The sequence below is a fragment of the Lepidochelys olivacea genome, assembly GCF_965140295.1.
Source record: "Lepidochelys olivacea isolate rLepOli2 genome assembly, chromosome: 2".
In the NCBI taxonomy this organism is placed as follows: Eukaryota; Metazoa; Chordata; order Testudines; family Cheloniidae; genus Lepidochelys; species Lepidochelys olivacea.
Window position 1 is genome coordinate 136,467,465 of NC_140412.1, and position 25,787 is coordinate 136,493,251.

The window sequence follows — 25,787 nt, forward strand, 5'->3', positions numbered from 1 at the left end:
TCAAAACAGCCCTCACTTCACTCCACAGCCAACTGAACATAGGCCTAATTTCAAATGAACAGGGGTAGATTTAGAATTTCACATCAAAACCAGATAATTTGCTGAATGCAATAAGACCCACTTAGAGAACAGATATGCGGCATGGTCCCAAGACGACGAGCAGCACTCCCTGCTAAATGCTGTTGCTGCAAGAAGAGAAGGAGAGAGATGGGATGAGGGATTCACCGGTAAAGGAGCCAGGGATCACACATATACTCATGCAACATCCAGAATGTGTGTTATCTGGATATTCAGCATTCATATTAGAATCAGCTTCTAACATTGCACAAAAAGTGATGTAAAAAATAAAAAAAGTCGGGTTTATGAGAAAATACCTCAGCCAGTATCAGATTAAGAAGCAGCTCATAAAGTGCCCCTCACCTTTAGCCATACTTACAGCAAATTCTCTTGGCTAGGCGTTTACATCCTCTCTTTCAGCTTTGAACCTTGCTACGCTGATCCATTTTTCGGTCATCTCAGGAACAGATGGGTGCAGTGGTTTTCAACTGTGGTCCACAGACCTCTGGGGGTCCACAGACTAGGTCTAAGATTTCCAAACGTGTCTGCATTGCCATTCAAAAATTTGTAGGGGTCCGCAATTGAAAAAGTTTGAAAACCACTGGATTAGTGTAAAAACCACTTATAAGGGGATACAATGCTAGACTTTTCAAAAGCTTCAGCTAGTGCAGAACATGAGCAGCCTATGTTACACTTGTGATCAGTGATGCATTTGAGGACTATTATGTCTTTAAACGCTTCAGCTGCCTTGAGTACACTATCAGAGACCATGTGTGACATTTCACTCCATATGTTTATGGAAATATGCTTATGAGTGTAAACATAATGTAACTGGAATATGCTTTATGTAAAAGATCTCCTCTAAGGTATCATTACAAAGCTTATAATCTACTGAGTGTTTTCATCTTATTTGTATGAATGTATCATTCTCGTATCTGAAGCTAGAAATATGAAGTATTACTCTATGAAGTCCTATTGTAACTATGCGAAGTGTGGGCCATTAATGGTGGCTTGGAATCTTGATGGCTCCCATTAACTAGGACAACTGGTTGTAAATGGCTCTGTTTACTTGTAAGCCTTCCTGTATAGTGGATGCCAGCCAGTGGGTAATGAAGTCTCACAGGACATGTGAACATGTTACAGGATACTGGAATCCATCTTAAACCTGGTGTTTTTCCATTTAGAAGGAAGGGTGCGAACCCAGAGAGAGACAAAGGATTCCCACATTGTGCCAAAGATATAAAAGGGGGTGGAACAGAACAAAGGGGGCTGCCAGACATGAGGAATCCCCTAGTTACCACCTGAGCTGGAACGAACAAGAACTGTACAGGGGAAAGGATTGGGCCCAGTCTAAGAAGTCTAGTCTGTGAAAGAAGATTATTGGAACATCTGAGGGTGAGATTTACCTGTATTCAGTTTCTTAAATGTATTAGGCTTAGACTTGCATCTTGTGTTTTACTTTGCTTGGTAACTTACGTTGTTCTGTCTGTTATTACTTGAAACCACTTAAATCCTACTTTTTTTACTTAATAAAATTAATTTTGTTCATTAGTAAACCCAGAGTAAGTGATTAATACCTTGGGGAGCAAACAGCTGTGCATCTCTCTCCATCAGTGTTATAGAGGGTGGACAATTTATGAGTTTACCCTGTATAAGCTTTATATAGAGTAAACTGGATTTATCTGGGGTTTAGATCCCATTGGGAACTCGGTGTCTGGGTGCTGGAGATAGGTGACCTGCTGAGCAGTTTTTGGTTAAAGTCTGCAGCTTTGGGGGTGTGGACCAGACCTGGGTCTGTGCTGCAGCAGACTAGCATGTCTGGCTCAACAAGGCAGGGTTCTGGAGTCCCAAGCTAGCAGTGGAAAATGAGCTCAGAGGTAACTTCAGCATGTCAGGTGACAGTCCCAAGGGGATCTCTGTGACCGAACCCATCACAACAACATGTCTCTCTCTCTCTCTCGCTCTCTCTCTGTGAGAAAACAGCAAAGGAGATAAGTGGAGGCTCCTGAGCCAGCCTTTCTGTGTTAACAAGCAGCGCTTTGATAGAAGGACATTTTCAGTGTTGGGTCCTTTAACTTATTTCCCACCTTGGTTTGAGAGAGCCGAAGTCAGTTCACCTTCAAGCCATCCTCCCTCCAACCCTCTCCCTCCTCCTGTCTCTTGAAAAGGCTATGTATTACAGAGCATACAAGTAGGTTGAACTGGGGTAAGCAGTTTTAATGCTGACATAAAATGACATCCCAGGTGAAGAGAGCCCATATTCTAAATGTTTTTTGTATGCTTTAGTAGTGCTCCAACATGCGCACACCTGTAGGGTGAAATGAAATGCATGTTGAAGTAATCCAAATAAAACTTTTCTATGCTCAACTCAAACAATAAAAACAATGAGGAGTCTGGTGACATCTTAAAGACTAACAGATTTATCTGGCCATAAGCTTCTGTGGGTAAAAAACCCACTTCAGATGCATGGAGTGAAAATTACAGATACAGGCATAAATATTATATATATATATATATATAGGCACATGGAGAGAAGGGAGTAACCTTACAAGCGGACAACCAATGTTGAAGGCCAATTTAGTCAGGGTGGACGTGGTCCCGACAATAATTGTTGAGGAGGTATCAATACCAAGAGAGGGAAAATTGCATTTGTATTGAGCCAGCCACTCCCAGTCCATATTCAAGCCGAAAGTGATGGTGTTAAGTTTGCAAATGAATTGTAGTTCTGCAGTTTCTCTTTAAAGTTTGTTTTTGAATTTTTTTTTGTTGAAGAATGGCTACTTTTAAATCTGTTATTGAGTGTCCAGGGAGACTGAAGTGTTCTCCTACTGGCTTTTGCATGTTACCATTCCTGATGCCCAATTTGTGTCTATTTATCCTTTTACGTACCCTGACTAAACTGGCCTTCAATTGGCCTACTGCTCTGAAATTGGCCTACCCCTCTGAAATTCAAACAATGTCACCTACCACATTCCTATGTAAAGCAGTGATAAAGACTTTGTTTTAGATCTCAGTTTTTTCTGGGAAGGAAGGATGGTTATATACAGAAAGTCAAATAGCCCATATTTCATAAGGTACTTAGGTGTTATAAAAAAAGTGCTTATAAGCTATTTTATATGAATGTTCAGTAAGTTTGTTCTTAACTTATGCTAAGATAGTAACTTATGCTAAGTGATTAAAGTAGTTGAAGCCTTAGGCCGAGGTCAAGCTGACCTGAGAGGAATGCTGAAGAAGCAGCTACAAAGCCTGCTGAGACTGCCCGTTATCACTGAAGATAAAAAAGAAAGTAAAGAGTAGGACTGACTGTCTCCCGGAGCAAATCCAGCACCTGGCAACGGACTGTCCACTCAGCAACAGAACTGTCCAATGGGAAAGAGCAGAGACCCTTACTCAAATTAGGGGATTGGACTTTGGACATGGGCGAGGGCGGTGTTACGAACTGTAAAGGGTATAATTGCTTGCAATTTCTGAGGGGCGGGGTCCCTCTCCGGAGGCACCCAGCTTGAGCTGTATTTCTGTACACCAATAAAAGATGCCTGTGTAGACTGGACTCTGAATCTAGAACTCTGTGGGATCCTAGAGTCAAATCAAGCACCTAGAGGGGTGAGAGCAAGGGCTAATTGTTTTTCCCCCTAACATCAGGGCAAACATTTCATCTTTTTTACTGCTAACAAGCATTGTGAGATGGTTTCATGAAGATGTATAAGGATGGAAACCTATTGCTTTTACAGATTTCATGTATACTTCATGTATACTTGTATGTCTCTATGGTTCATAAAAATTATCTGAAAGTTGGCTGCTTATGCCATTATTCATTGGAAACTTCTAAAACCACCACAGAACGTTTTAGATACAGCAAGGGAAAGGTACATGAAGTGTGTTAGATTTCTAACTGTGAAAAATAAGCAGAGAGTTGTTATGCATTAATGAGTTTAATAATACAAAAAGTACAAAAAAGCTTCATCATTTGAATTGTAGGGTTACTTTTAAAAGACCCCACCTGAAAATATATAGAGAGACTGTAAAAAGAAAAGGAGGACTTGTGGCACCTTAGAGAGACTAACAAATTTATTTGAGCATAAACTTTTGTGAGCTACAGCTCACTTCATCAGATGCATGCAGTGGAAAATACAGTAGGGGGATTTATAGACACAGAACATGAAACAATGGGTGTTACCATACACACTGTAACGAGAGTGATCAGGTAAGATGAGCTATTACCAGCAGGAGACAAAAAAAACTTTTTGTAGTGATAATCAAGGGGGGCCATTTCCAGCAGTTGACAAGAACGTGTGAGGAACAGTGTGGGGGATGGGGGGGAATAAACATGGGGAAATAGTTTTACTTTGTGTAATGACACATCCACTCCCAGTCTTTATTCAAGCCTAATTTAATGGTGTCCAGTTTGCAAATTAATTCCAATTCAGCAGTCTCTCGTTGGAGTCTGTTTTTGAAGTTTTTTTGTTGTAATATTGCCACTTTTAGGTCTGTAATCGAGTGACATGAGAGATTGAAGTGTTCTCCAACTGGTTTTTGAATGTTATAATTCTTGACTTCTGATTTGTGTCCGTTTATTCTTTTATGTAGAGACTGTCCGGTTTGGCCAATGTACATGGCAGAGGGGCATTGCTGGCACATGATGGCATATATCACGTTGGTAGATGTGCAGGTGAACGAGCCTCTGATAGCGGGGCTGATGTGATTAGGCCCTATGATGGTGTCCCCTGAATGGATATGTGGACACGGTTGGCAACGGGCTTTGTTGCAAGGATAGGTTCCTGGGTTCGTGTTTTTGTTGTTTGGTTGCTGGTGAGTATTTGCTTCAGGTTGGGGGGCTGTCTGTAAGCAAGGACTGGTCTGTCTCCCAAGATCTGCGAGAGTGAGGGATCATCATTCAGGATAGGTTGTAGATCCTTGATGATCCGCTAGAGAGGTTTAGGGGGCCCCAACTAAAACTAAAAAGGCTTGAATAAAGACTGGGAGTAGATGTGTCATTACACAAAGTAAAACTATTTCCCCATGTTTATTCCCCCCCCATCCCCCACACTGTTCCTCACACGTTCTTGTCAACTGCTGGAAATGGCCCCCCTTGATTATCACTACAAAAAGTTTTTTTCCTCTCCTGCTGGTAATAGCTCACCTTACCTGATCACTCTCATTACAGTGTGTATGGTAACTCCCACTGTTTCATGTTCTCTGTGTATATAAAATCCCAATACTGTATATTCCACTGCACGCATCCAGTGAAGTGAGCTGTAGCTCACAAAAGCTTATGCTCAAATAAATTTGTTAGTCTGTAAGGTGTCACAAGTACTCCTTTTCTTTTTGTGGATACATACTAATATGGCTGCTACTCTGAAACCTGTCATATAGACTGTAGTATCTTATCACATCACAAGTAGCGATCTGAAGCACAGAACAAAGAAGTTGGAGGGAAGTCACTTTCTTGGGATTCCAGGGAAAGCTACAAGCTTTGCTGAAATTAGTTCCCACAACTATCCTCTCCGACTATTTTCAAGGACTTTTATTACCATTTGGTTATAAAAGGGCTTGAATTGGATAGATAACTTTAGTACCTCAAGCATTTCCAAAATCAAAAAACAAGCTATCCAAAGTACATACCTGTATGCCTTTCCATATCCAGACAAACACTCATTTCTAACATTGCCTATCAACATTCAGAACAAAAACTAAGGGTATATCTACACTGCTGTTAGACACCCATGGCTGGCCTGTGCCAGCTAATGCAACTCAGGCTAAGGGGCTGTTTAACTGCAGCGTAGACATCCAGGCTTGGGATGTAACCTGGGCTCTGGGACTCTGCGAGGTGGGAGGTTCCCAGAGCCTAGGCTCCAGCCTGAGTGTCTATACCACAGTTTAACAGCCCCTTAGCCAGAGGTCCTTAGCCTGAGTCAGCTGGCACAAGCCAGCCACAGGTGTCTAATTACAGTGTAGGTATACCCTACCAGTCTTGCTGACACAGCTTTAGGAATGCATAAAGCTCACAACCAAGTAGGACTCTCCCAATATTTCACATACTGTAGGACTTGATTGTCAACTACTATAGCTCTTAGTTTGAAAGGGGGGGAATGCCCATTCTACAGCCCTCATTTCTGCTGCAAATTCTGTGGGGCTAGGAACCTACATGTTAGGAGAGGGCAACAGCAAATTCCAAAGCAAGATTAATCACAGTCAATGTCAACTTTTACACATATGTCTTCTGGTCTGTTTAATTCTCTGTGATAGCAGGAAAAGGGATAGCTGGAGGTAAGGACTTTGATAGCAACACTATTGGGTGAATCTCAGCCAGATGCCTAAAACTTTCCATCAAAATGAAGAAGTCATCTGATATTGTGCCTGGCATAACACCCTTATGACAATATTATAAAGGATATCACCTTTATAAACACCTTATAAAAGCTCCTCTTTAAAAGTTATATTTCACATCACAGACAAAGATATGCTTCCTAGAAGTGCAATCCAGTTTAGCCAGCTAAGGGCAGATGATGAACCCAGAAGCTGTACACTGCCAAAGACAAGGCAGCTGTAAGTATTCGTCAGATTGTGACTGCCAGAGCCACAGCCCTCTAGCACTGCATGCACAGTACAGACGTCATTTTCAAAGAACTGCCACTTATTTGGTGTGACAAGTATGAATGGATGCTACAGAAGCAATTATATTTTCACATTGAAACAGTGTGCAATTCAATCATAGCACATGTGAAACAGCATTGCAAGTAGAAAAGGAGTACTTGTGGCACCTTAGAGACTAACCAATTTATTTGAGCATGAGCTTTCGTGAGCTACAGCTCACTTCATCGGATGCATACCGTGGAAACTGCAGCAGACTTTATATACACACAGAGAATATGAAACAATACCTCCTCCCACCCCACTGTCCTGCTGGTAATAGCTTATCTAAAGTGATCATCAAGTTGGGCCATTTCCAGCACAAATCCAGGTTCTCTCACCCCCCCACCCCCATACACACACAAACTCACTCTCCTGCTGGCAATAGCTCATCCAAACTGACCACTCTCCAAGTTTAACCAGAATGTCTGGGGGGCGGGGGTAGGAAAACATGGAGAGTGGTCAGTTTGGATGAGCTATTGCCAGCAGGAGAGTGAGTTTGTTTGTGTGTGTGTGTGTGTGTGTGTCCGTCCCCGGGGAGAAAAAAAAAAGGGGGGGGGGGTGAGAGAGCCTGGATTTGTGCTGGACATGGGCCACCTTGATTACCATGCACATTGTAGGGAGAGTGGTCACTTTGGATGAGCTATTACCAGCAGGAGAGTGAGTTTGTGTGTGTATGGGGGTGGGGGGGTGAGAAAACCTGGATTTGTGCTGGAAATGGCCCAACTTGATGATCACTTTAGATAAGCTATTACCAGCAGGACAGTGGGGTGGGAGGAGGTATTGTTTCATGATCTCTGTGTGTATATAAAGTCTGCTGCAGTTTCCACGGTATGCATCCGATGAAGTGAGCTGTAGCTCACGAAAGCTCATGCTCAAATAAATTGGTTAGTCTCTAAGGTGCCACAAGTACTCCTTTTCTTTTTGCGAATACAGACTAACACGGCTGTTACTCTGAAACCTAGCATTGCAAGTAGCACTCTAGAAAATCCTCTCTGCTCTTTTCATGTCCTCTTTTGTACGCACATATTCTCTGTAACAGAATGATCATTTTCATCTACTGCACTGAAGGTAATTTGTGGAGAATACCATGGATATGGATTCTTAAGAAAAATGCAGGCTGGAATTCAGAAGTTACCGCAAAAGAAAAATCTCCCCTTCTACCAAATTTCTTGTATAAATCAGCTATAGTAAAGCCAAATGAAACTGAATATTGCAAAAATAATTATAATTAGAAGTCAACCTCAACTGGTCCTTCTAAGAAAAATTAGAAAAAAAAAATCACACTGCTATAGCATGATGTTTGGTTCCTGGACAGGACACAGATGCAATGCATTTCAGTGGTTAAACCTTCCCTGAGAATATTTTTCTTTGCAGTCATGGACTTCAAAATTGGTTTTACCAACCTGGAAAAAATAAGCCATTGATGTGTTTGCTGGAACTTTCATAAATAGGAATGGTTGAAGGACTAAATAACACTGCCAGTAACACTGCTGCTTCCACATTACCAGGTAACTATTACAAAATACACACAGATCAAACAGCATTCATCTCCCATTGGAAACTGAGTCAAGTTAACAACACTGATCCAGGCTGAAAAATCAAAAAGCAAAACTATTTTCTACAGGCTGCCCAAGAGCTACACTACAGCTGGATGCCAGGAACAAGCAGTGCAAGATTATTACAATAGACTCATATTAAGAGCCAAATTTTAAATGATATGATTGTTCAGCCAAGACTGTCTCTAGTAAACTGACAGTGTGGGGTTTTAGAGCATTTAAACAATCCATGACAAAAAGTTTCATCCTTTGCTTCCCAAAATAGAAGCAGGGGTAGGGATATATAACATGTTCTTGAATTTCTTTAACTTTAATTGGTTAATGGTGAACAAATTTCAGCCAGCCTCTGGTATTGGGACGGAGGGAAGGAAATGCAATACATGCAGAGTTAGAGGATGGTGGCATACCAACAAGAGGAACTGTGCTACATTAAGCTGTGTGTATTCATGGCCTACAGTTATTGTTTCTGGATTAACAATACTGTGCCAATCCTACACAAAAATGTTTAGGAGAGAGAGATGGCCCAGGTATTTTTCCCCACCTTATACTCCTTATGCAAGGGGTGGGTTAAGTATAAGCTCTTGTGCTCAGAGATTTAGGACTAACTAGTATTGGCAGTAGTCTGAAAAGGAAACAGGAAAGAGCTAGGGTCATGCATCCCTCCCCTTTGATTCAGCAAGTAAAGCTACTCCGCTATGGAGACTAAGGTATGCTGTACCCCTTTGAGTGGTGGAGCATCAGCAGCAGCAATCTTCCCAATGCACCTGGGAGGTTGGCATGCATTTTGTCTCACTGGGTCATAAAACCTCTCATAGCTCCTACAGGTATGGTGCAGCTGTGCCACCATCCTCCACCACAGGGATGTGGCTTAAAAGCCACAATTTAGTTAGAGTTTTTCCAGATCTTGAATGCAGTATATGATCTTAAGCCTCACCGTCAGCACCCATTCACAACAATGGCAATTCCATTGTTGTAAGCCATGTGTCATTCCATCTGGGGTTTGAGGAGATCTCATGAAGGTGAAAAAAAGAAAGACTTCATTTTGAAACTGCTATCCATTTGCTGTCCACATGCTGTGGTGGAATTACTATTATAGCACTAAATATCTGTACAGAGAACAGGTTTCAATGTTAAAGAAGTACATGAGATATAGACAGTATTTCCGTTTTGTGGAACTGTCCATTTGATTTGATGGCAAGATGACATGCTCTGAGGCTATTCTTGATGTTGCCTTGCCATTGCCCTGAACTGCCTGTAGTCATTTGCACCACTGCAAGGCGGAAGTAAAGTGTTCACATTGCTCTGGTGTGAAATACTACATAAGTTGTAGGGCAACAGTGAATCAGGCCCATAGATTTTTCTTCCTAGCTGTTTCATGGATATTCAGTGCTATAACTTCAGCAACAGCTTTGTACCAACAGCCTCAAAGGAAAGGAGGGAGAAAGAGAACGCACAGCACAACTGGAAAGAATTAGGGTCAGTTTGCAAGGCTGGAATTCGGTTTGGGAGGCAGGGTAAGAATAGAAGGCCTGCAACTTCACATACTTAAGTTCCTTATTTCCTAACTCTACAGGGAGCATATAATTTAGCTGCCACTAGAGATGCAATGGTATTTTTAAAAAGCAGTCATCCAGTTATCTAGTGTAGCGTTTTGCATACTGTTCGAGGTCAAGTGGAACAATTCCGCTGGCATCCCTTCATAACCTCCTCTCCATACATACATACACACAGTCCTTTCATAGGACTATTTATGGTACTGTGAACTGTGCCTACTAGTAAGAGCAAAGGATAGAATTAGAAGTTCCCAGCTCTGCCATAGACTTACTGCATGAGCTGGCAAATCACTTGAAGCTCAAATACTATGGTGATGGGGGCCATGTAAAGTATAAAATACAGTCTGTTGTGGGTTAGGACTACTACACTGATTCTATGGAAGACTGAAGCACAGAGTATTCTAAAGATGAATTGACTAACAATAGTAAATGCTTTGTAAACAATAAAAAGGCACAACTACTACTGTTTGTACAGTGCTGGACAATGGGGCTCCATTCTTGGCTAGTCCCTCGCCATTATTGTACTAGGTATTAATAATGAAATAATTGAAAGCATTCTCACAATCTAGAACCTTAAGTTTCCATTCAACCCGTAGGAAGGACGCATCTTGAGTCTCAGTGGGGACTTACTTCTGTTCTGTAGGGTGAATGCAACTGAACAGCACAGAGTTTTAAATGGTCCTGAGACCTGAAATGGCAATTTCAGTGTTTTGAGGTGTATAGGATGAGTCCTTTAGCAGGGCACAACACTGGTATTTTGTGGGCTGACAATCACGAGGGAACAAGATATACAGGGAGATGAAAGCAGCACAGGCATACAAACACAAAATAAGCAGAGGTGTCCGCGTGCATTGCGTGTCGGGAAACACCCACAATCAGAGATAGGTTTACACAGTTTGAGGTAGTTTAAATAAGAAAACAAGATATAGAAAAAGCCTATGAGACTCCATTACCCTGGACTCCTTCCAAACCTTCATGACAATTCAGGAAATTCACTTGTCCGCTATTTTAGTTCTGCTGGGCCACAGTAACTCCTCTTGCTGCTGTGCTCTTGATTAATACAATCACGCTGAAAACTTCAGGGCCAGCATAGTAATCCACCAGCTATTTAAGGATTACACTGAAGGTGTGTAAAGCTGATAGACTTCAATGAGAAAATTTACATCATTCATTAGCTACACATAATAATTTTAAAAGTTATTTTGAAATTATATGATGTTCCCCTGGTTATCCTTAAAGACATTTTGATTACTGAACACTTCAGTGTTTGCAGCTTTGATTAGTAATTTCTTTATTTCCCTGGATGTAGACAAGACCTTCATTTTTGCATCAAGGCATTTTTCTTGACAAAATTTATCTAAGGTGAAACTGGAACCTTAAAGGCTACCACCCACCATGAGAGGTAAAATCTATTGTTACTAGATATAGGCCTAAAGCAGTATTTGGATCCTGACTTAATTTCCCCACATTTCCTAATGTTTACACCCAGCTCTTGTTTTGGGCCATTTCCGGTAATTTGTATTTTGGGGTTCAATCACTCTTAAGTAAATGTATTGATTTTACTTTACTCTCCTCATTTGGGTATAGTAAAACCTCAGAGTTATGAACATAAGTTACAAACTGACCAGTCAATCACACGCCTCATTTGGAACCGGAAGTACACAGTCAGGCAGCAGAAGAGACAATACATACATACATGGCAAATACAGTACTGTAAAGTGTAAATGTAAACTATTTAAAAAGGGGGGGGAAGTTTAAAAAAAAAAGATTTGACAGGCTAAGGGAACTGTTTCTGTGCTTGTTTCATTTAAATTAAGATGGCTAAAGGCAGCATTTTTCTTCTGCATAGTAAAGTTTCAAAGCTGTATTAAGTCAACGTTCAGTTTTAAACTTCTGAAAGAACCACCATAACATTTTGTTCAGAGTTACGAACATCCTCCATTCCTGAGATGTTCGTAACTCTGAGGTTCTACCGTTCTTAGAGTTTAAAGGTAAATAGCTGTAACCAGACAGCATTGTTTTATTGAATCCACACTTTTGTCTGTTTGCTTTTTTAAACCATTAAGGTGTGTCAGACACGAAGGAAGGTAGAGAGTAATGACTGCTTGCATCTTAAATTTTTCCTGCCATAACAAATTAAGAAATTAGAATAATCTGTTCACTAGTTAACCAGATTACATACCATTAAGTGGACATCTTCATGTCTGAGTCATCAGCTAAACATACTGTCCAAAGATCAGATACTTTTTAGCCTGCATCATTAATCGTGGCAGATGGGTTTGGTGGTTCCTAATCAGCTACCAAGAGCATTACTGTAAGGTCTAGAGCCAATATTCTTGCGTCTTAACAAAATATGAAGCCAGCACTGCTTTTCCTTGAATGCTCACCAGTTACGAGATGTATTTTATTAACTTTGCATTCCCAGCAGGAAATATTGGTGGTTCCCCATACTATAGTTCCCTGAAATACATTTATAAACCAGGGATTTTGATAAGGTGTTCGTACAGACATAAAATCTTCCCTCTCCCACTAAGACACCAAAAAAGGCCATATCTTGAAGTTGACAAATACCTTAATCACTCCAGGTGAAATACATCAGTCTGGCCAAATCACGGTCAACTCTCTCTGTCTATAACTGTATTTACTTTTAAATCCTTGGCACAAACTTCCAAGCACATCATTAAATATTTATCATCACATGGCATTCATAGTAGAGCAATAAAATTAACTTAGAGCTCCACCCACTGTGTTTTCATGAAGTATTTTCCTTGGAAATAAGCTTGAAGTCTGATCACATCTATCTTAATACACAACAACCATCTCCCGTAATAAATGTCTTGAACAAATTCCTTTCAGCAACTCCCTTACACTTATGTTTTGCAGAACGGACTTAAACCCTTGCACAATTAAAGCTAAAATCGTACAAATGAAGATGTCTGAAAGAGGAGTTTCGTTTTAAATTTACAATGCTCCCAAGGAACCGTGGGGTAGGTTTGGGGACAGGGAGTTAATCTTCTGAAAATAGCCAACATTACGCATGGGGCGGGATAACCTAACTAATGAACACCAGGCGCTTACCTTCACTGGTAGCCGCATTCTTTTGGGCTTTGGTCGGTGTGTGATCTGTACTTGAACTCACGTCGGATGAGATGCTTGAGCTGCCTTTGCCTGCAAAAAAGCGTGGGGGAGAAACAGGGTGAATATTAACAGCAGAGGAGAAGAATCCTCAATATCAGACCTTGGGACAATGCCAAGTTCAGTGGCTGATGTTCAGTTTGTACTGGGAAGGGGCATGAGGTAAATGCATTATAGCCTCCAGAATAAGCATCCTTTTAATTAGAGTTGCAAGTCTCACCTGCTTTGGGGAGGCTCCCATTGCAGATTTTCACAGCTCCATAATGAATTTAAAATTTTAATTTGTAATTAGCAGTTGCAAGAGAAGAACTGTATTTTCACTAAATATTACTAATGCAAAGGTAGCCCAAGTAAAGGAAAATAGGTATTGACCCTGCTTGGTGAATATGTGGATTAAATCAAAATTTCTAACAGACTGGTCTGTATCAGACTATCATCACTAAAAGCACAATAACCAGGGAGGGGGTCCGCATGGTGTTGAACTTAAGGCCTTGCACTAAAACTCAGAAGATCTGGGTTCCATGCCCAGCTCTGTCACTGACTTTCAATGCAACATTAGGCACATGCCTTTATTATATTCACATTTCACAGATTGGGAAGTTGCTTAATTGCATAGCTGATTGACTAAACTTATGGTTTGTTATGAAAAATGTTCAAGAGACCCAATAACCAAACTTAACTAAAATTTATGGTCTAAAGACAAAAAAAAGAGTACAATATGAAAAGGAAATACACATACCCTTTTCTCCAGGAAGTAATTCTTATCTCTCAGCATATTTACCTTACACAGAAGGTACACCCACCCTCCCAAGACCACTTGTATTTGCAGGATGGTTCCTTACAAGTTAGAAATCATTTCATACATCACATAAGATCCAACCCCCCAGTTTGTATCAGCACTTTAACGTGTGGTTCTGCATACTAGCCTTCCAGGTCCTGTTCTGTGAAGCTATCTTTGCAGAATATTAATGTATTTTGCCTTTGATCTGTTTACTATCCACTTAGGCCAAATGCTGAGTTGTCCTGTTCCAAGATATTGTGGGATATAGCAGTGAACAAGAGCGAACAGAATTGTGGGGAAAACAATACAATTTAGCTGGCATAACTGCTCAACATTCATACATACAATATCCATACTGTGTGCTTAATACATATTAATGTAGTGTAAGTGATGCCTATGGCAAACATTGTCTGTTCCTTGTTTGTCAGAGTCTTACCTATCTTACAGGGGTCAGAGAGAATAAAATGCATTAATTGTGAGGTGTGTAGATACTATGGTTATGTGAAGCCATATAAACACCTAGACAGACAGACGACTTAACTTTGGAAACATTGTTGGCAGCCTCAACAATCAATTCACATGGACACTGAACGATCTTCAGCCAGAGGCATGGTCCCTCCAGAGCAGGATTAAGGCACTTTGCCAGCATCCCAGGCTTGATCTGTTCCGAAGATTTATATGTTCACCCTCCATGTCCACTAAAACCACAGCTGTTAAATATTTCTTTAGTGTTGAACAACATACAAGGTAAAGAGTGTAGGTGACAGTTTATTGTTACTGGCTTAACATTTACCAAACAGCAATATCATCTGTTAACCAATGGTCTGTACACCAGAGGGTGAAGCTGTGGTATCTCCGATAGCACTCTGAGAAAACTGTTGCCAAAGACTGACATTTTGATGGCAACTATTGTACCTGGCAGCCTTATGATTACAGCAATCAATGGACTGTAAACCAACAGAAAACAATTTCCCAAACACCTACAAATAAAAGGGTTATGTTGGCAGACAAACTCCTCAAAATAGTTACTGTATTTCTTTTTCACATGGCTCACAGTAATTAAAAAAACTCAAGTCAATGGATCATATCACCTAAACAGGAAAATAAATCAGTTTCTGTTTCCTTTCACCTTAACACATTGCTTGAAGTGACACAGCATTCTGGAACTAAGCACCATTTATTGTTGCTTTCTCCTGTTTTTTACTACAAGCCAGGACAATGCAATGCTACTTTGCATCAGCTTTGTTCATATCTCTTGCCACATTCCATTACACCAATGGTTTTCAACCTGTGGTCCATGGGCCCCTGGAGGTCTGAAAACTATGTCTAAGACTTCCAAAGGGGTCCACACCTTCATTTGAAATTTTTAGGGGTCCTCATATGGGAAAAAAAAGTTGAAAGTCACTGCACTACACCAACACTCTTGGGTCCATCTGCACAGTTATGCTGTATTCTGATATAAAGTAAAAACAAAGAAAGAAGCTAGGGTGGGGAGGAAAAATTAACATAGGACAAAACTCGAGAGCTAGAACATAAAAGATTGAGTGCTGTTTCGGGTTGACACCTTTATAACTCCTGGTAATGACACCCACGAGGCCCCACCCCCATTCCGCCTCTTCCCCCAGCCCTGACCCCCTCATCCCCGTCGCTTGCTGGATCGTCCCCAGGAGTCTGCCTGCAGGTAGGAGACGGCCCCAGCTGAGCAGGGGCTGGTGCAGGTTAACGATCCTGTCCCTCTCCCCACCCCATGGTAACCGCGGTTTTGGTTCAGGTGCCATTTAGGGTTGCAAGGTCCCCTTTTTGACCAGACTTTCCAGTTGAAGACTGGGCACTTGGCAACCCTAAATGGCACCCAGACACAGAAGCCAAAAACCAGATGGGTGTCAATCCTAGTGTTCTTACCTTGTTTTTTGTCCGAGGACCCAAAAGTAGGAGAAAGAAATGTAATAGGAAACATCTAGGCTTATAAGAGGAGATAAGATTAGAGAGTGAAGGAAGATAAAAGGGGAGGGTTTTTAAATGGACAGTGTGGAATAGGGCGGTTACTTAAAAGAACAAACCAAATTTAATAGCAAGGTTGACACACAAAGAAAAGCAGAACTGAATCTCCACTGAGTTAGCACTATGGGGCCTGATTCAGTTTAGACGAGCATACCCTTCCCGAGACGATATCTACATTATAGCAAAGACTTTTCCTGCAAGCACAGACTGGTACTCACACTTGTTAAGTATTGCCAAGGAACAAGTTATGACTTTTCTACAGCCACAACTGTAAGTAACAAAGATCGACCAATCAGCAATGCATTTGATAGTTCTAAGGAAATGAAGGCTGTACAATACAGTTACATTTAAGAAGTGTTCTATAGCCCAAGTATATTACAATTACCTTCAGCAGAAGAATGTTAAGCAAAGCTGTTTAAAGTTATGGTGGGGTTTTTTTTAATAAAGTTACATTATATGCAGAAAACTAGCTGACACCATGTTTCTGTCACTTGAGTAAACCTATAATCATAGGAATGTTAGCAAGAGACTTTTCTGATCTGTTATTTCAATCAAGCATTCCTTAGGGTTCTGCATTAAAGTATGCCTGGTTTTCATAACATTTGGCTGTAAGGAGGTCTGCTCTTTTAAACGTACCACAGCAAAATGAGAATTTAACGTTTTTTTAATGGGAAATGACTGTTGAATATGCAAACCTAAGGGCCTTCTCAAACCAGGTTCTGCCACTTATGCCTTAGGTCAGTCCCAGAGAAGCAGTCTCCTCCATAAAATTGCTCAAGTTGATACATTCCCTGATATGTGAGATGAGCTATGGAGTGGGGGCATATTAAGGGGCTAGGCAGAATTAAAAAGAAACACTTGAGCTAGTTGGGGGGAGGTAACCAAAAGTTTTCATCAGAGCCCATATTCTCACCAACAAGTGTGGTTGCCTTTAAACTTAAAAGAATATTAACCAAAAGTAACTTGGCTAGCACATCGCTTCAACTGCTTGGATGCAGGGACAAGGAAAGAATGGAAGTGTATGAAACCCACAGTCCTTTACAAGACCCTCCCAAGTTAATAGGCCTCCCAGCTTAGGTGTCAGGATTTGTGGTGGGAGAAATCAAGTTGTGCACAGAGTACAGAAGGTATAGGGTTGCCAAGTTTTGTTTTGGGGGTGAGGGTTATATTTTATTTTTAAACACAAGCTTCAGAAAGAGACTGTAAGGTTTGGGATATTTCACTAGCAAGGACAAAACTCACCTCTAAAAGGAGAGCAGCATTTCCATAGAACATTGTCACATTCTGCTGCAACATAGAAACTGCAAGACTAAACTGATTAAGAGGCTAGCATGGCAAGCTGTGATTAACAGTACAATAATCCTTGGAACTATTTCTTCCAATGTGGTGAATTCTTTCACAGGGAAAGGAAATCAGTAACACAAACCATGGACAAGACACACTTACCAGCTGCATGTGTGCAACATAGACATTTGCATTGTTGGAGCACAAGGTCTTGTAGTGGGAGCAAAAGAACTGAGTTTTTCCATTAGTTGTCAATAGTAGTAAGACTTCTGTCCCCCTACAGGCACGCCACTGGAGCAGAACAACTGAGCAGGTAATAGCGATGTATTACTTAGGATAGATTTCAGAGTAGCAGCCGTGTTAGTCTGTATCCGCAAAAAGAAAAGGAGGACTTGTGGCACCTTAGAGACTAACACATTTATTTGAGCATAAGCTTTCATGAGCTACAGCTCACTTCATTGTGAGCTGTAGCTCATGAAAGCTTATGCTCAAATAAATGTGTTAGTCTCTAAGGTGCCACAAGTCCTCCTTTTCTTTTTACTTAGGATAGTACGTTTCCGTAATGTTCTTGAAATCCCAGTCTATACTACCCACTTTAAATGCACTTTTAACATTGACAACAGTAAATTACTTGCACTATTGGAATTTAACAAATATTTTAACAGGTAAAAAAAAAAGAAAAAAAAAACAATTATACAGAATGATTGTAGCCAGACACCAATTTTGCCATATTATTGTTCTGTTAATATTTTATAATTTCCCACAGCAGCACACAGTTTCAACAGAAAAGATGGTGCCCCAACTCCAGAACAGCCAATAGTCTAGTGCTAACAGAACTCACCAGGGCTGTAGCAGACCTGGTTCAAGTCCTTGCTCCAGAGCAGGTATTTGAACCCAGGTCTCCCTCATCCTAAGTGAGTTCCAGAATCCTGGGATTTGGGGTAGAAGGGAACCACCACTGCCTCTTCCACTTCGCGAATGGCAGCAGAGTCTCCTTTTGAATTTAGAGCCCCATCAAAAATGTTTTGGTCCAAACTGCTCAGTGAATGAGGACATTAATTTACAAATCATTTTGCAGCAACTGAAATTGCAGTTTTCAGCAAATACACGATTAATCTGAAAAAATTTGCCCTTCTCCACTCACCCCAATAATTTTGCCATTCAGTGTCTTGTAGGCAGTGCTGGCTTGAGTTTTTGCTTCTCTAAGCAAATAAGAAAAATTCTGTCCCTCCCAAATAAACAGCCAATAAACATTTTGCTGCTCTTAATATTTTGGTGCCTTAGGCAGCTGTCTCACTCTGCCTCCGAGAAAACTGGCCCTGCTTATAAGCCTGGACTCGTAATGAGCAGCAGCAGCCACCACATGCCAACAATCATAAATTGTATCTATTAATTTAAAAACCAGAAACCAAACCAAACCAAACAAAAAAGACAGTAAAAGTCCTACAGTCCGGAATAAATTATTTCAAAAGCAGCATTGGGAGGAGTCTATAACCACAGAGAATTTCAATGAAACAGACAGCAGGCAAAAGCAGATTCTTACATGATGCCCTATCCCTCTCTCAATTAAAAATATGCATTGCATTAAGAGGAACCTTTGGATATTTCAGCATAAATATCCCACTACCAGATTGTTACAGACCCTTACACAGGTTTACAGGGGGAAGCACACCATGACTGCAATCTGCACAAGAGCATGGCAAGTTGAGGAAATCTATCCAGTAACAGGAGACCACTAATTCCACACTTCTTGGTTGGAGAAAGGTGTGCTATTATCATCCACCAGGGGAAAATATTGAAGGTCTACCTTTGTACTACATTTTAACAAAAATACAGGATACTTTAAACAAAAAAAGGAGTTGAGTTAAACAGGAAGACGACTGGATATCTGGCTCATTTTGGAATGACAAGTGATCAGCGGTTTGATGTTTTCAAGCCAATAAGAATAGGCTTTATGATTACTATGGGACAAATTAGAACCTATTTTACAAAGTTGTGCAGGAAAATATGGAGACAGGTGTATGTTATGTGCACCACAGGTAGAAGTGAAGGGAAACAGCAGCCTCCACAGGAGCACTCCTCCCCCTCCCACACAGGTGGGCAAAAAGGGGATTGAACTTTAGGCAAACAGTTTCAGACACCCCCTAACCCCCCCAAAAAATGCACTTTCCACTGAAAAAACATCAAAAAAAATTGCCAAGCTCTACTGGTAATTAGAGTCCAGATCATAGGATCTAGACTCACTGGAAAATATGTGATTTATAACACTGCAAACGAGGAACTGTTATCTATATCTTTACTATAAATTTGAATTTTTCTCATCCAATATACCTAATAGATATGAACGATGATGCTTACCTGTAAATACCACTCTTTCCCTTTCTCCTAGATCAACATACATTCATTGATCTTTCCCCAAATGCAGCTTAATTTTTCCTCTTAACACTTCAAAATATGTTTTTTAAAGCATGTATATAGATCAGATACAAATGTCTTTTCTACCTGTAATTTCTAATGATACACATTACACTGATCAGTCTCAATCTTTAAAACCCCTCGGATATCTTCTTGCACAGAGCGCTGCCCTACATGGGTGCTTTACTTTTAGAAGTGTTATTTTTATAAGTTTCTTTACAGTAACTGACAACCCACTGTAGTAGCTGGGCTTGAAGGAATATCTGGCTTCTATTTCTATAGAAGATGTACTTTGAATAAATGAATAAGTACAGTAAAACTGGTGTTGGACAACACACCATTGACTATCTTTTTCTAATAGCAAAAAACAAAAACCACTTTGGAGTACATAATCTCCTTGGCATGAATGCAGATTTGGCTGGGTTACATTCCCTAACTATTGCTTAGTAGAATTCTACTTAATAAAGGAGGTGCCCTATAATCCTTTTCTTGAACTATCTGACCTATCTTGAACATACCTGAATTAAAGAGTAATATTTACATATTCATCCTACAATTCTACCATATAAAAAAAATCAACAGAAGTTCAGTTTAAGTAATATTTCAAGAGAGCTTTCATTTGTTCCTTTCTAACATGCACATGTCCCTTCTGTATCCTTTATAAATAAGGAAGCTTTAATTTTTTTATCCCGCTTTCAATGTTTATTGATTGAACCCACATCCTCATAATATTTATTGATTGCCATAAATTCTTCCCAAATTTGGCTACACAGAAGATTCTATTTGTTTGTGGTATTGGCACAATTCACAACAGATCCAAACAAATGCTTTAGTTAGACCCTAAAGGAGTATACTCATTGTACCTAAACAACTTAGCCCTGGTCTACACTAGGAGTTGAGGTCGAATTTAGCAGAGTTAAATTGATTTAACCCTGCACCCGTCCACACAGCGAAGCTCCCCCCCCCCTTTTTTTTTTGGGCTTAAAGGGCTCTTAAAATCTATTTCCTTACTCCACCCCCGACAAGGGGATTAGCGCTGAAATCAGCCTTGCCGGGTCTAATTTGGGGTACTGTGGACACAATTAGACAGTATTGGCCTCCGTGAGCTATCCCAGAGTGCTCCATTGTGACCGCTCTGGACAGCACTTTCAACTCAGATGCACTGGCCAGGTAGACAGGAAAAGTCCCGCGAACTTTTGAATTTCAATTTCCTGTTTGGCCAGCGTGGCAAGCTGCAGGTGACCAGGCAGAGCTCATCAAATGAGGTGACCATGATGGAGTCCCAGAATCGCAATAGAGCTCCAGCATGGACCGAACGGGAGGTACGGGATCTGATCGCTGTATGGGAAGAAGAATCTGTGCTATCAGAACTACGTTCCAGTTTTCGAAATGCCAAAAAACATTTGTCAAAATCTCCCAGGGCATGAAGGACAGAGGCCATAACAGGAACCCGAAGCAGTGCCGCGTGAAACTTAAAGGAACTGAGGCAAGCCTACCAGAAAACCAGAGAGGCGAACGGCCTCTCCGGGTCAGAGCCCAAAACATGCTGCTTCTATGATGAGCTGCTCACCATTTTAGGGGGTTCAGCCACCATGACCCCAGCCATGTTGTCTGACTCTTCCAATGGAGGAGGCGGCAACACGGAAGCAGGTTTTGGGGATGAGGAAGATGAGGATGTAGATAGCTTACAGCAAGCAAGCGGAGAAACCAGTTTTCCCAACAGCCAGGAACTGTTTCTCACCCTGGACCTGGAACCAGTACCCCCCGAATCCACCCAAGGCTGCCTCCCAGACCCGCCAGGTAGAGAAGAAACCTCCAGTGAGTGTACCTTTTAAAATACTATACATGGTTTAAAAGCAAGCATGTTTAATGATTAATTTGCCCTGGCATTTGCGGCTCTCCTGGATGTACTCCCAGAAACCTTTTGCAAAGGCTTTGGGGAGGGCAAACTTATTTTATCCACCATGGTAGGACACTCCACCACTCCAGGCCAGTAGCATGTATTCAGGAATCATTGAACAACAAAGCATTGCAGTGTATGTTTGCTGGCGTTCAAACAACATCCGTTCTTTATCTCTCCGTTATCCTCAAGAGAGTGATATCATTCATGGTCACCTGGTTGAAATAGGGTGCTTTTCTTAAAGGGACATTCAGAGGTGCCCGTTCTTGCTGGGCTGTTTGCCTGTGGCTGAACAGAAATGTTCCCTGCTGTTAGCCACGGGGAAGGGGGAGGGGCTAGCCATGCGCTGGGGGGAGGCAAAATGCGACCTTGTAACAAAAGCACATGTGCTATGTATGTAATGTTAACAGCAAGGTTTACTGTGAAAGGGTACCCATTGTTCTATAAAATGTGTCTTTTTAAATACCACTGTCCCTCTTTTTTCCTCCACCAGCTGCATGTGTTTCAAGAATCACAGGATCTTCTCCTTCCCAGAGGCTAGCAAAGCTCGGAAGGCGAAAAAAATGTACTCGATGAAATGTTCTCTGACCTCATGCTGTCCTCCCACACTGACAGAGCACAGACAAATGCGCAGAGGCAGACAATGTCAGAGTGCAGGAAAGCACAAAATGACCGGGAGGAACGGTGGCAGGCTGAAGAGAGGGCTGAAGCTGAAAGGTGGCAGCAGTGTGATGAGAGGAGGCAGGACTCAATGCTGAGGCTGCTGGAGGACCAAACCAGTATGCTCCAGTGTATGGTTGAGCTGCAGGAAAGGCAGCAGGAGCACAGACCGCCGCTACAGCCCCTGTGTAACCAACCGCCCTCCTCCCCAAGTTCCATAGCCTCCTCACCCAGACGCCCAAGAACACGGTGTGGGGGCCTCCGGCCAACTAGCCACTCCACCACAGAGGATTGCCCAAAAACACAGACGGCTGGCATTCAATAAGTTTTAAACTTTTAAAGTGCTGTGTGGCCTTGTCCTTCCCTCCTCCACCATCCCTCCCGGTGCTTCTCTCCTCCTCCACCCCTCCTGGGCTACCTTGGTAGTCATCCCCCTATTTGTATGATAAATTAATAAAGAATGCATGAATATGAAGCAACAATGACTATTGCCTCTGCAAGCGGTGATCGAAGGGAGTGGGGGAGGGTGGTTAGCTTATAGGGAAGTAGAGTGAACCAAGGGGTGGGGGGTTTCATCAAGGAGAAACAAAGAGAACTTTCACACTGTAGCCTGGCCAGTCATGAAACTGGTTTTCAAAGCTTCTCTGATGCGCACCACGCCCTCCTGTGCTCTTCTAACCACCCTGGTGTCTGGCTGTGCGTAACCAGTGGCCAGGTGATTTGCCTCAACCTCCCACACCGCCATAAACTTATTCCCCTTTACTGTAAGAGATTGTGGAGCACACAGCAAGCAGTAACAACAGTGGGAATATTGGTTTCTCTGACGTCTAACCGAGTCAGTAAACTGCGCCAGCACGCTTTTAAACGTTCAAATGCACATTCTACCATCATTCTGCACTTGCTCAGCCTGTAGTTGAACAGCTCCTGACTACTGTCCAGGCTGCCTGCGTACGGCTTCATGAGCCATGGCATTAAGGGGTAGGCTGGGTCCCCAAGGATAACTATAGGCATTTCAACATCCCCAACAGTTATCTTTTGGTCTGGGAATAAAGTCCCTTCCTGCAGCTTTTGAAACAGACCAGAGTTCCTGAAGATGTGAGCATCATGTACCTCTCCTGGCCATCCCACCTTGATGTTGGTGGAACGTCCCTTGTGATCCACCAGTGCTTGCAGCACTACTGAAAAGTACCCCTTGCGGTTTATGTACTCGTCGGCTTGGTGCTCTGGGGCCAAGATAGGGATATGGGTTCCGTCTATGGCCCCACCACAGTTAGTGGATGGCTTTGCTGCAATGGGATTCCCTGGGACTTGCAGATTACCCAGGGTCACTACCCTAGATATCAGCAGATCTTTGGTTGTGTTGGCTACTTGCATCACAGCAGCCCCCACAACAGATTTGCCCACTCCAAATTGATTCCCAACTGACCGGTAGCTGTCTGGCGTTGCAAGCTTCTACAGGGCTATTGCCACTCGCTTCTCAACTGTGAGGGCTGCTCTCATCTTGGTATTCATGCGTTTCAGGGCAGGGGAAAGCAAGTCAAAGTTCCATGAAAGTGCCCTTACGCATGCGAAAGTTTCGCAGCCACTGGGAATCGTCCCTGACCTGCAACACTATGCGGTCCCACCAGTCTGTGCTGGTTTCCCGAGCCCAGAATCGGCGTTCCACCACATGAACCTTCCCCATTAGCACCATGATGCTCACATTGCCAGGGCCCATGCTTTGAGAGAAGTCTGTGTCCATGTCCTCATCACTTTTGTCACCGCGCTGACGTCACCTACTTGCCCAGTTTCGCTTTGCCAGGTTCTGGTGCTGTACATACTGCTGGATAATGCGTGTGGTGTTTAATGTGCTCCTAATTGCCAAAGTGATCTGAGCAGGCTCCATGCTTGCCGTGGTATGGCGTCTGCACAGAAAAAACGCGCAGAACGATTGTCTGCCGTTGCCCTGATGGAGGGAGGGGCGACTGACGACATGGCTTACAGGGTTGGCTTACAGGGAATTAAAATCAACAAAGGGGGTGGCTTTGCAAGAAACGGAATGGCCCCCTCAAGGATAGAACTCAAAACTGGGTTTAGCAGGCCATTGATTTCATGGAGGGAGGGAGGAGGAAATGAATACAAAACAAATCTGGTCTATTTCTTGTTTTGAGCCACTTCATTTATCTTTATACATCTTGCTGGCAGCAGACTGTGCAGTAAGACCACTAGCCATCGTCATCTCCTGGGTGCTCAGCAGAAAATGGTGCAGTATGACTACTGGCCATCGTCTTCTGCTGGCTGCTGATTAAAAGACAGTGCACTGTCGGTAGGATTCAATCGTCATGAGACAAAACTTAAAAGGGAAATGACCTGGCTGAGTCACTCCCATGTTTGCCCAGGCACCCCGACCTCACTGAGGTCAGTTAAAAGAGCACCCTGGACTACGTCGACCACGGCTACCAGTCATACTGCACTGTCTGCTGCCAAAAGGCAATCAACTGCTGCTGTGTAGCAATGCAGTACCGTATCTGCCAGCACCCAGGAGACATACAGTGATGGTTAGCTGAGCGGGCTCCATGCTTGCCATGGTATGGAATCTGCACAGGTAACAAGAAAAAAAGGCACAAAACGATTGTCTGCCCTTGCTTTCACGGAAGGACAGAGGGAAGGGGGGCCTGACTATATGTACTCAGAACCACCCGCGACAGTGTTTTAGCCCCTTCAGGCATTGGGATTTCTACCCAGAATTCAAATGAGCGGCGGAGACTGCGGGAACTGTGGGATAGCTACCCACTGTGCAATGCTCCGGAAGTCGACGGTTGCCTCGGTACTGTGGACACACTCCACTGACTACATGCATTTAGAGCATTTGTGTGGGGACACACACAATCTACTGTATAAAAACGCTTTCTACAAAACCGATTTCCATAAATTCAACCTAATTCCGTAGTGTAGACATACCCAAAGACTAAGCCCTGGTCTACACTGGCGGGGGAGAGGAGAGGGAGAAAATCTATCTAAATTATGCAACTTCAGCTGTGTGAATAATATAGCTAGCTGAAATCGACGTACTTAGATTGACTTACCATGGTGTTTTCAGTGTTGAGTCGACTGCTGCTGCTCCCCGTCGACTCTGCCTGCGCCTCTCGCAGCGCTGGAGTACAGGAATCTAAGGGATAGCACTCGTGGGTAGTTTTATTGCATTTAGACTAAACGCGATAAATCAATCCCCGCTGGCTAGATCGCTGCCCGCCGATCTGGGGGGTAGTGAAGACATACCCTAAATGATTTCAGTTCAGAAGGCATCATAGCATACTTACACTTTAAAGAATCGAAAGAAACCAAGATGTACAAAAAGTTAGTGGACCACCTTAGAAGGCCACAAATTAGACGACACTATTTCAGTAGCAATAAGAACCCGAAGTTTAGGGAACTAAACCAAATGTTTATACCCATCCTTTATGTAAATTACTTGAATGAATATCCTTATTTAGTCCCTTTCTGTGACCAAAATAAGGTCAACTTCATGAAAAAACTCATACAGATACAGACAGACATCATCTTCCTTTCCAAATGCAAACAGATGGACATCATACCAAAAGGACTGAAGGTAAAAAAATCCATTATAATCTACATACCACACAGACTACGTTGACAGCTTGTGCCGCACACTCTCAAAGGCATGCATCCGATGAAGTGAGCTGTAGCTCACGAAAGTTTATGCTCAAATAAATTTGTTAGTCTCTAAGGTGCCACACAAGTATTCCTTTTTTTGTGCTTGTGAAGTCACTTGTTCATTACGCAGAACGAGAAAGCAGAAATCATAACCTGGG

The 25,787-nt window shown here is 42.3% G+C and overlaps 1 protein-coding gene across 4 annotated transcripts in view; it reads right to left on the reverse strand.

The window, feature by feature from the left end:
- Positions 1-25,787, reverse strand: part of FBXL7 (F-box and leucine rich repeat protein 7) — a 337,214-nt gene that overhangs the window by 251,831 nt on the left and 59,596 nt on the right. For 3 of the 4 annotated variants that reach the window (XR_014710221.1, XM_084619055.1, XM_084619056.1), the window contains exon 2: positions 12,878-12,967. Coding sequence is in view for 3 of the 4 variants with exons in the window: in XM_084619055.1 (XP_084475181.1) it covers positions 12,878-12,967 (90 nt within the window). In the remaining variant the exon portion in view is untranslated. Of the gene's footprint in view, positions 1-12,877; positions 12,968-25,040; positions 25,124-25,787 lie in introns of all 4 variants that reach the window. The other variant, XM_084619057.1, reaches the window with a different exon arrangement.